Source organism: Artibeus jamaicensis, unplaced genomic scaffold (assembly GCF_021234435.1).
Source record: "Artibeus jamaicensis isolate MK-2021 breed Jamaican fruit bat unplaced genomic scaffold, CSHL_Jam_final scaffold_847, whole genome shotgun sequence".
Classification (NCBI taxonomy): Eukaryota; Metazoa; Chordata; class Mammalia; order Chiroptera; family Phyllostomidae; genus Artibeus; species Artibeus jamaicensis.
The window spans coordinates 4,675,771-4,687,476 of record NW_026522057.1 but is presented as its reverse complement, the minus strand read 5'-3'; the positions used below and the strand labels follow the sequence as shown (position 1 = coordinate 4,687,476).

Here is an 11,706-nt window from a genome sequence, read left to right as displayed (position 1 = left end):
ATAGTACATAAGGTAGACATAGATGTCTACATTATCTACATATACTCCAGGTACACATCATATGTATTGTGTGAAGAAAAACTTGGGGGTGTCTTTGACTTTTTTAGACTTTCTAGATTGTTTGAAATTATTTTGCCTCAAGAACATATTAGTTGTGACTAGAAACAATGTGTTTGTTTTTAAAAATGAACAAATAATGATTGACTCATATTCCGGGCCAGAGGAGGCTGGGGTGCTGGGGTGGGAGTGGTCCTGCTGGCGGGGTGTGCGGGTGTTACGGCAGAGCTCCCTGCTGTGGCGCCTCACCAGGAGGAGGCAAAGGAGCAAGTCCCTCCGGACACCACCCCCTAATGAGCTCTGTAGAACTCCGTCCTGGCCGTACTCCTGCTCTGTGGGGCATATCTGGACTTCATGCTTACTGATGTCCAGCCTCCCTTCATCCTGCAAAGAACAACAACTTTTTCCTAAGAGCCTTCTTCTGTGTGGTTGAGTAGGTTGTTTAAACTTTCTGAGATTCCACTGCGTGGAATGAGGCCAACGGAATAGAATGAAGGGAAAAACGACACCAAACTCCAGAGCCCTTGTGAGGACTGAGGGAGATGGTGCACACCAAGCCCGTTGCCCCTGGGGCCAGCCCACCAGGGCGCTCTGGAAGTGCTGCAGTTCCCTGCCCTCCTCCCTCAGTCCAGCCTCACTGCCTCCCACACCTGTGAGGGACAAGGGGTGAAGAATGTGGTCTGGGCTACAAAGTTTAGAGAGCTCAAAAGTTCATGGCTGAGTGGGGACTAGAGCCCAGCGCCATCTCCCAGCCTCAGCTCCCCGCTCAGGGCCAGGAGCAGCCACTCACTCTGGCACTTCCTAACACACACTCCAAGCCATGGGTGGGGTGGAGATGGGGACGATGATGCATCAGGGTCTGCCCTCCAAGCCTTACAGTCTAGGGGTAAAGACTCCTCATCAACCCTGACATGTGATGAAACAGGCCTTTCACAGGGGGAAAAGGGCCCAGCGAGGGCATTTCAGGCCAAATAAACAGCAGAGGCCCAGGCACTGAGGCATAAGGAACGTGGTGTACCAGGGGTGGCTGAAGTGGAGGGTGGGAAGCACCCGGAGGCCGCCTGGGACAAGGCTCTCTCCTCCTCGTCCCTGTGGCCATATTTCCCAACAAGAGCGCCTAGCTGAGCAGCTCACAGGGCAGTCACTTAACATCACCTGAGTTCATCCTCAAGAGAAGCCTGGGACATCTCCATTTGACAGACGAGCAGACTAGGCTCAGAGTAGCGTCCTTTATTTCCTCTCTCTGCCAGGGGATGCTCTGGGCCTTGGGCCTTTATCTGGATGTCTTCCCTAAGTTGACACACACACTACCCTTTTATCACACCAGCTCTCAGGGCTTCCCAGACCCGGAGCTACTTGGCAGCGCCTGCCACGCCACCTCGACGTGTGTCTCCACATCGCACGTTGCAGGCTGGCCCAGATCTCAAGTTCCAAGTGTGTGTGGCTCTCCTCTCTCTAAATCAGCTGTGTAAGGGTAAAAGGCATGGCTGTCGACCCCCAGCTCGCCCCAACCAAACAGCACAGCACTGTTTGCAATGCGCTCTCAGAAACCAGGTCTCATTCGAATCCTTGTGCACATACCTCTGAAGTTGGTTTATTCTCCACATTGTACAGAGAGAAAAACTGAGGCCTATCTTTAGGCCTCAGTGGCTTCCTCTGCCTCCATGGCCATGAAGTGGCAACACCAGGTCTGGGGCTCTGCTCTTGCCCCACTCAGACTCAGATCCTTGGCCAGCCCCAGCCTGGGGGGAGGGTCTTGGATATACCAGAATGGGCGTGCTCACCCAGCACTTACTGGGGTGTGACTTGAAGGAATAATTCACTGACTGAGTCCCAGTTTTGGAGTGGGGACGAAACTACCCAGCAGTGCTAATTTACCTGGTTGGGGGGGTGGTTAGAGAGGCTGGAAGAGAAAGAGTACCTACTGGGTGCTATTAGGTCCCATGAGGCCTGCACAGAGTAGGCACTCAACAAATTCTGACTCAGTCCTCAGTCAGAAGTAATTCTGATCCAGCATTTCTAACATCAGGGTAGCATAAAATTAGTCAAGAATGGATTAAGAAATTCAAGAGGATTACTTAATAATCAGCTAAACAATTTAAGCAGCCTGGGAAAAGACCAGGAACAGACTATTCATTTAATTTATTCAACAAATGACTATTGAACACTGAGCTGAACTGAAATGGCAATGATGATGATGATGACGACGATGATGGTGGTGGTGGTGATTATGTCAGCTGCTCTCTGTTATTAAGAATCTACCATGGCCCTGGCTGGGTAACTCGGTTGGTTAGAACATCGTCCTGATACACCAAGGTTGCAAGTTTGATCCCTGGTCAGGGCACATACAAGAATTAACCAGCCCTGGGTGGTATAGCTCAGTGGATTGAGTGCTAGCTGAACTGGAAGGTCGCAGGTTCGATTCCCAGTCAGGGCAAGTGCCTGGGTTGCAGGCCGGGTCCCCAGTTTGGGGCGTGCAGGGGGCAACCGATCCATGTATCTATCGCACATCGATGTTTCGCTCCCTTTCCTCCTCTCTCTAAAAATAAATAAATAAAGTGTTAAACAAAGAATTCGCCAATGGATGTTTCTCTCTCTCTCTAAAAATCAATACATAATCTACAGTCTTATCATATCAGCCCTGTAAGGTTGATATTCCCTAGAAATAATTTATTCCCTCTGATAGGAGAGATGCTAGTCTGGGAGAGGCAAACGAGGCACCCAGAGCCCAAGTTTAAGGACTCCTACAACACTGGTCTTCCCCTCCTCCCCACCCCTCCTCCCCTATGATGCACCTCCCAGACCCAAAGACCCAACCCAGGTATGGAAGTGAAATGTACAGAACCAAGGCAGGCAGGTTGCTTTAAGGAGGTAGCCCCAGGGAAGAGGTGAGAGGTACCTGTTGAATCTATAGGAAGCTGGTGTGATTAGAGGCATACTCCTTTTTATTGCACTCTGCTTTATTGCATTTCACAGATGTTGTGTTTTTTACAAATGGAAGGCAAGCAAAAAGGTTACATCTCACTTCACCAAGGTGGTCTGAAACTGAACCCACAGTGTGCCTGTGCTGTAGGAGAACCAGCACTCAGGTTGGCTTGCTTGAGGTCAGGCAGCTGCTAAGAGCTGCTTCTGGAACTGAACCCTGAGGCGGTTAGAATACAAACCTCTGGAAGGACACTCCATCTACCTCCCCTCCAGCTGGGAGGGGCAGGGTCCTCCACAGAGGGATTCAGGGGTCCAGGCGGTGGACTGCCCGGGCCTTACCTTCTCCGCTGTCCACCTATCTGCTGTCCACCCCGTCGGCAGCCCCTCTAGGAGGGATACGGGGTGGGTATCCCTGGACTCCCTCTTCTACCTGCCCCCTAAACTCTAGGAGGCAGGTGTTGGGTTTTCATTGTAAAATCCCTTCCATAGGAGAGCACCTTAGAGTTTTACAATTGCTTATCAATCCATCCCTGAATTAGCTCACTTGTTATGAGGCTTAACGCCTAGTGGAATAACGGGTCAGACATATTAGCCCCATTTTACTGGTAGAGAAGCTGAGGGGGCCCAGGGAAACAAGAATCAAAACGGTGTCTGGTCCACCCCTCAGTTTCTGTCTTTATTCTGGGGTCCTGGTCCAAGCAGGGACAAACACTGGCCTTTCTGAGTTCAGAGCTCAGGCCAGTCAAGCCTCTCTGCCCTTCCTCCCCATCCTGTCCCAGAAAGCCCCACTTATCTTAGGGGACGCCTTTATTCATTTGCTAAACACTTCTGTTGCCCGCCCTACACTGTCCTGCTGGCTGCCCAGCCGGCGCTGACACAGTGCAATCTGGGTGAATTCACAGGCTGGAGGGAGGAGGGTCGTGTTAACAAACAAGCTTGAGTGTAGCACCACCACTGGGGATACAAGGTTCTCGGCTCTGTGTTCAGTTCCAGTCTCTGGAATTCCTTCTTTCCTCTCTGGCCCCACGGCCCCATCCTAGCCCGATCCTCAGTCTCTGACCCAGTCTCCTTCCTGCCTCAGTCTCTCTTCCAGCCTCTCTCCTACACCCCTGAGTACCTAGGGACCTTTCCAGAGACTCAACAGCAGAGGGTGGTCAGGAGCTCACACTGATGATCAGGACTGAGGCCAAACCTGCCAGGCCTGGGCAAGCTCCATGTCCCTCATCTGTTGAATTGGGGCTGTGCCTACGTCACAATGTTGCTGCAAAGCCACTTGGACCTTGTCGCTATTAGACACCCCTGGCCTCTCTGTACACGCCCTGTACTGTGGGCTTCCCTGAGGTGCCTCAGCCTGCCTTAGAATGGGCCCTTCACTTGCACATCACCTTTCCCAGCTCGTGAAAATGTGCTCATCACTCAAGACTCTGTCCATCACATCAAATGTCACCACCTCCCTAACCCTGAAATGTCCCCATCCCCAAGCAGCTGAAACTGTTTCCTCCTTTGGGTTTACTTGCTGGGATGTCCTATTTTCTAGTCCTCGTCATACTCTTCCTTGTACCAGCATGAGTTGATGTCCAGATCTGTCACCACGCCCTCTTCCCCTGCCCCGCCCTGGTCCCCACTCCCACCTAAACTGTAATTCCAAAAGAGCACGTAACAGTTGGCACAGGGATGGAATAGAGTTCACACCAATTGTAGACTAGGCGTCACTATCATTTACGGAGGGCTGCCTTAGGGTCTGGCATTGTGCTAATGGCCTCATGTTGCATTTGATCCTCACACCAACCTGAGAGTGGGACCATCTCTCTCTGAGAACATAGCCTCGGAAATCTGGATGAATGGACAAGGAAGAGAGCCATGGCTCAAAGCCAGAGTCTTCTGAATCCTCAGATACCACCCAGCTCCCTTTTCACCCTCTGTGCTGTCTTCTCCCAGCAACAGGGGAGGACAGCTCCACCGAGCTCCCCCTCCCAGGAGCTGGGAAATCCAACGTGGGTGCCCTTGGGTTACCCTGCCACCTGGCGGTGGCAGCCTCTGCCTTCCAGATTATGACATAACAATTGTACAACTCAGAGAATTTTGAAATAAACTGTCAGTTTCCTTCCTTGGGCACTACCAGGGCTGTGGCCTCCATCCCACCTGGGGGTTCCCCAACAGCCTCAGGATTCTAGAAGCCAAATATAGTCAAGGGTTGGAGAGATAAGGAAATAAAAATGCAAGGCTATAAAGTGACCCAATTTTATTTTGGTTTTTGGAGGCCAGATGAGGCATTGCTCCACTCTGCTGGGGGACTATATGTACAATCTTCTCCTCTCTGAGGTGAGAGGCCCACGCAGAGGGGGTGAAGGCCCCAGGGGACGGGCAGCTCCAGGGACCCAGTGACCATAGTAGGCTGCACAAGGAGAGGGGGAATCAGACAGAGGCCTGGAATGGCTCAGATCGGGGGGATGAGGGAGAGTCCCAGAGGAGAGGACATAGAATCCAAGAATGTGGTGTCAGAAGGGGGTCCAGTGCCCTTTTTACCGCGAAGGCTCCGGGTCAGAGAAGTGATGCCAAACTGTCATCTTGCAGGAGGCAGGGCCTGGGGTGACGCCAGGTGTCCCAGCCGTAGTTAACTTGGTCCACTAGCCTGCTGCCTCCCTCACGGAGGGTGCGTGCGGGGCCCAGGTGTGGGCTGCGCAGTCTGGCGGGCAGTCAGAATCCGTTCTCCTCTTGGGCACCCCAGGTAGGCGATGTGCCGCGCTCAGCAGCTCACAGAGCCGGCGGGCGGCGCCGACCCGAAGTCCGTGAAGCAGTCGAACTCGCTCTGGCCCAGAAAGAGCTCAGGTAGCTCGCGCACGCAGTGCAGTCCGAGCTCCAGCTCCAGCGACGTCAGTGCCTCCTCGTCGATGAGTTCGGCGTCCATGCTGCCCAGGGAGTGCACAGGTGGCGGGGGAGCCGGGGCTCCAGGGGCCGGCTGCAGGGCCAGGGGACCTACCGAGGCACCAGGAGGCGCGGGCGTGCGGCCCGGGTATAGCGTTGCCACGGGCTGCAGGTGCGCGCTGCCCGCGGCAGGCGGCGGTATGGCCGCAAAGGGCTGGAAGACAGGCGGAGGCCCGAAGGCCCCGCACCCCAGGGCCCCGAGTGGAGGTGGCTGCGGCGGCTGGCCCAGCGGAGATCCCCGCTGCCGCAACCCGCTGTCCATGCCCAGACCCGCATACGGCTGCAGCATCCGGAGCGCCTGAGGGCCATTGGTGGGCACGGTGGGCGGCGGTCTCTGCACCAGGTGGTAGCCCTCGGGGAGCATCAGGTGGTCGGCCATGACGGCAGGCTGGCAGCCTGTGGGGACGACAGGCGGATTGTCAGTACGGGCGTCCACCCGACCCCAGCTAGCTGTCCCTCTTCAGAGAGAGATCCGGGTCCCGTGCCCTTCCCACAACCCAGCCAGACAAAGGAAAACCGAACCGAACCGGTGCTCCTGCCTAGTCCAGAACGCACCGAACTCAAGTGCTCCCGTGCGCCCCGTGGCCGCAACTCGCGGCGAGGAGAAATACACACTCCCACGGCTCAGATTCTGAGACCTCCTCGCTGCTCCCCGGCACCCAAGACTTATATCCGGAGGCGGGGCTGCCCCGCTCCGGTGCGTTCATTGGCTGGATGAGACGCTCCTGGGAGGACCGCCCCGCCCTCCAGGAGGTCTCAGCCCTGCCCCCATCAGAGAGAGCTCCGCCCTTGGACCCCCAGCTGCGCTGCATGCTATGAGTGCTGTTCTGCCGGCCAGAGTTGGGCAATTTTCAAGGGGCTTGATCTTAATGTCCTAGGCTTAGTCTCAGTGTTGGCTGGGGTCAAGCTTGAACTGACCAGAGGTAGGGGTGGGACGGCCAGAGGTTTAGGCTCCCAGAGCTGCAGGATCACAAGACTAGTCTCTTACTTTTTCGGGTTGAGATCAAGGATCGGTAGCAGGAGTTTCCTTGGGAATACACAGCAGAACCTTGACAGAAGTGACACTCGAACCCAGCCCTTGTGATTGCCATTACGACCACTTTAGCAGTGAAGAGTTCTGCAAAAGGTCAGCTGCCTCTTCCCACAACCCCAGGGAGAGAGGTGCCCCTTCTCTGGTTCTCACTCACTTGTCTGTGGAAGCATGTACTGAGTTGTTATTAAAGTAATTTATGGGCATGTCTCCTTGAAGGACTTGTTCATCCTCGTGACCTCAGCACTTGGCCCAGAGCCTGGCCCAGAGCAGGCTTGTGTAAAAGTTAGGTAAATGAACAAACGGTGGAATAAATTGTAACTCATTCTCCTGAGCTTCGGTTTCTTCATCTGTAAAATGGGGACAGCAGCAGCACCAACCCCACTGGGTAATGAAGCCATGAGTGTACAACCCCGCACAATGCCTGATGCATAATAGGTGCTCAAAAATGCATCTCAAATGAATGAAGGGCTGGATGGAGTTCTGTCCCTGGAGATCTGAGTCCCGATGTTGTACCTTTCCCACATAACAATAATAGTGTAAATGAATCTTTAGAGTGCTCTGCATTCTACAAGTTTTTTATTGAGGACAGGGCAGGGGTTATCAGCCCCATTGTGCAGATGAGGAGGCTGAGTTAGCATGTCAATGCCGGTGGGGCAGTTTGAGTCTCTCCCCCGGGGCCAGAAGACAGCCTCCCTGAACCTTGCTCTCCGCAGTATGCCACTCCACCCCTCCCTTCTGTGGCTCCCCTCCCCTGGTAGTGGCCTTGGGACTTCCTGGAACTTGGGTTTATCCAGGTGGTTCAGAGGAGAGAACCCTACCTAGAGTGAGTCCAGAGGCCCTAGTTCTAATCGTAGCTCCACCAGGTGGAGACAGTGTGACCTTTGGGTGTTGGGGAGAGGGTGTCATTTGGTTCCCAGGGCCTCAGCTTTCTGCGCAGGGAAGGAGAGGTTGGGATCCCTGCCTTGTCACCCTGAGAGCTTGTGGGACGGTCACAAGTGACAGTGGGTGTGATCACACTTTTTGCAAAGTGTAAAAGCTGCACACTGGAGTTGATTGTCCTGAGTCTCTCTCCAATGAAGGCTTCACGCCAAAATTCCTAAACCCAGCCAGCCACACCTCAGACTCACCTGAGGTGTGTGGGGGTGGAAGTGGAGGGGGCTTTGAAAACTGAGGAATCTCTGGCCCCACCCAAACCTCCTGACTCAGACTTTCTGAGGGTGTTTTGAATCATAAGAATTTGTACTTTTAAAAAGCAACCCTGCTATTCTGACCTGGTCGGTTAAGGACACCAACACTGGGGAGCTGTTGTGCTGCTGTATAGATTTCCTTGTTGTTAAAAAAAAGTAGTATGTGTGAACAATGTTTAAAAAGTTTCTTCCTTTAGCCAACAAATATTTCTTGAACAACTACTCTATGCTGGGCAGTGATCTGCTGGTGGCTTTTTAAGCTTCAGGATCAAGTAATTCTTCAAGAATCTGATGAAAACTACAGACACCACGGTCACACACTATCGCATAGCAGCTCTCCGGGGGCCCAGGGGGCAGCTCAGGGGTTCCTGGAGTCTGGGTCAAGAACCTCTCCTAGGTACTTAGGGACATATAGCTAACAACAAGCTAAGAAAAAGAATTATCCACATGTTAGAAAATGGTAGGTACTATGGGGAAAAAAGGAGAGGTAGAGTAGGGAGGAGATCAGGGGTGCCGAGGGCGGGTTGCAGTGGTGCACCGGATGGTCAGAGTAGGCTTTGCTGAGACCGTTTAGTTTGAGCAAAGACTTGAAGGAGGAGAGGGCATTCGTCACGTGCAGTCTTGGCCAGTGTGGTCCCAGTAGAGGGAATAATAGGAATGTGCTTCTCAGACTGTAGTACCAAGGACCTTCTTAGGAATGAACATTCTGGGACTCAGTCCCAGACTGAATCAGGTTCTGCATCAGTAGCTGGGCTGGGGCTCAGCTACCTGCATTTCAGTAAGGCCTACATATGACTCTGAGCCCCTGAGTTAGGGTAATAGCTCAAGGCAGGTGTAAGAGCTGGGGTAGGGTGGGTGTGGCTGGAGCAGTGGGAGTCTGGGGGTGGCAGGGGCGGGTGTGAAAGAGAAGGAGCAAGGAAGATCATGCAGGGCCTTATATGGTGCCATCGGCACTTCGGCAGAGGAGTGACAGGATCTGGGTTGTGCTGAGGCGGCATTGCTCTGGTCAGACCCCACTTGTTCCTAGTGTCTCCACAAATGGCTTCCTTCCTCCAACATGGACTGCCAAGGCACATTCATTCTTGGGGCTCCTGCTGGTCCCTCTGCCTGGACTTCCCTTTCCCAGGCATGCACGTGATTCACACCTTCACTTTGTTCTGACCTCTATTTAAAACTCTCCCCCTCAGAGAGACTTTCCATGCCCAGCTCTCTCCATCCCCGCCCCCTACTCTGCTTTCCTTCTACAACCATTATTCCACAGAATGTCTCCTCGCTAGCATCTCAGCTCCCCAAGAGCTGAGGCCTTGAATGCCTTGCATGAAATGTTCTGCCCAGTATTTCTAAGGCATCAGAACAGTCCTGGTCACATAGTAGGGACTTCAGTAGCTGTTGAATGAATAAATCGGGCAGAGCAGAAGTTATTGTCCTTTTTGACAAAGAAGGAAACTGAGGTCCTGACAAAGATTCAGGAAGTTGGCTGGGGTCACCAGGGGTGTGGTGGAGCAAGGTCAAAAGCAACAACATTTGCGGTTCTTAGAGCACAGAACTCCCCACTGATCCAAGCTGCTTTCATCTGAAGCCACTTTATGAGCCCACTGGGTTTGGGATGGGGCAGGAGAAGCCCTGGAGTCCACCTGGCGCCAGTTGACAGGGCCAGAGTGGTGCTTGGCCCTGGTGGGCGCTGATGGGACCTGGGGACAGTTTTTAGCACCAAGTGAGGATGCAGTTCTTCCTGCTCTTTCCTTACGGCCAGTCCCCTTTCTTGAGAACATACAGAAGAATCCACTTCAAGGGGCTTCTGCCTCTTCCAAAGACCCCCAACTTGGCAGGACCTCTCGGGTTTCACTGACAGCCCCATTTCCAGTAACCAAGACATGGTGAGGCTCTTAGGGGCTCAGGAAGCAATGGTCCATGGACTGACTAAGACTGGAAGGCTCAGGAGAGGTGCCTTGCTCTAGAAACTCTGAGCTGGCTCCCCAGTCCCTGGCTGAGCCTCTCCCACCCCAGCAGCTTGGCTAACTTGGCAGTTAAACCTGGACGCTGCCGTGAGACCTGACGTCCAGGCTCTGATGGGCAGACAGGGTTCATCTCTTGGCAAGATTTTCTGTAGGGTACAGAGGAGGGGAGAAGTTTCTACTAGATCCCCTAGGAGTCAAGTCCTCCAAGAGCCCCACTCTGACCATTTGCACCAGTGTACCTGATACTCAAGCAACAAGAATGAGGCTACTGTGCCAGGTAGTAACAACCCCCCCCCCCCAAAAAAAAACAACTATTAGCTAATGTTTGCTGAGTATTTACTATACACCAGACATGGGCTGGCTGATTTCCATGTGTTGCCCTATTTAATCCTCACAAGAAACCTATGTGTAGTTACTTCTATCATTCCCATTTCACAGAGAAGGAAACTGGGAGGAAGTGACTTGCCCAAGGTCATGTCACTAGTAATGGAGGGAAGGATAGTAGCCGCCCCACTAGTTGTCTCCCAATAGTTCGCTCTCTCCTTCTTCTCTCCCGGCATGCCAGGTAACTTTCCCCAACTTTCCCTTGGCCAGAATCCTTTCCTCCCTCACGGCCATATCTGCTTTGCTGATTTCCTTCACCTCCTTCAAGTCTTTGTTCAAATATGACCTTTCTTTTATCCTGTCTATCCTATTCCATTGCAGTGGTTTCCAAAAATGTCCACAAATTCTTTGATATACTTCCTTAAACTCCCTTCTCCTTAAATGTGGGCTGGAAATAGTGACTCACTTCGAACAAATAGAATACAGCAGGAGGGATGGTGTCGTTTCCGCGTGGATTTCTCCTCTCTCTTGAATCACTTTGTCTGGTGAAGTGAAGACACTCAAATAGCCCTGTAGAGATGCCCACATGGCAAGGAACCAAGACTTCTTGCCAACAGCCAGTGAAGTGTTGTGAACCACTCTGCCTGGTTTCAGGAATTGTAACTGCCTCCCATGGCTAAGGATGAGCGAGTGACCTCCAGAATGCGAGCCACAGGAGACAAAGCTTGTCTCTGGTAGCGAATGCTGCCTCGGTTTCTTCTCCCTGCCCCCAAAGCATGGTAGGAAGTCAATGACAGGTAAGACCCCTCACAGCAGCGGGCAACGTAAGCCAGACTTGATCACTTGGGAGGCCATCATAGAAGGACTTAGGGGGCTGCAACAAAGAGTGAGCAATAGACCCGTGTCCGCCCCCCCCCTCGCTGTGTGACATAGCCCGAGTCCCCATGTCCTCTGGGAGAAGCGCTTCTTGGCTCTAACCACTTAAGCCTGAATACCTGATGGGGAGGGGTGCAGCTCCTTGCCTTGCTAGAGTGGATCCTGGGGGAAAATCTGGCATCACAAAGAATTCCTAAAAAACTTGTGAAACCTGCTCTGCTGAGAGTGTTTTCATTCATATGTGAAGGGTCTGAGCAGGAAACCCTAAAGTTTCTGCAAAACCCCCTTCCCGACAGACTCTGACTCAGATTAAGCCCTCAGATTTCTTTGAAATGTTATCTACTGTTTGATCCTTGCCGCCCTGTATTCCTGTGTATTGCAACCTAATAAAAGCCCATGGAGGAAGGGGCTCAAGGCCCTT

General features: G+C 52.9%; 1 protein-coding gene across 2 annotated transcripts; it reads right to left on the bottom strand.

Annotated features, from left to right (window-relative positions):
* Positions 1 to 5,209: 5,209 nt before the first annotated feature.
* Positions 5,210 to 6,558, bottom strand: CITED4 (Cbp/p300 interacting transactivator with Glu/Asp rich carboxy-terminal domain 4). Of its 2 annotated transcripts, none has more exons than XM_037149751.2 (2): positions 6,435 to 6,558; positions 5,210 to 6,303 (listed from the first exon to the last, which is right to left on the bottom strand). In XM_037149751.2, exon 2 carries the CDS (start codon positions 6,284 to 6,286, stop codon positions 5,729 to 5,731), a length of 558 nt encoding a protein of 185 aa, XP_037005646.2. In that variant the 5' UTR covers positions 6,287 to 6,303; positions 6,435 to 6,558; the 3' UTR covers positions 5,210 to 5,728. The 2 variants fall into 2 exon arrangements, with proteins under 2 accessions (XP_037005646.2, XP_037005644.2); XM_037149749.2 differs by having other exon boundaries at positions 6,463 to 6,558.
* Positions 6,559 to 11,706: the final 5,148 nt, after the last annotated feature.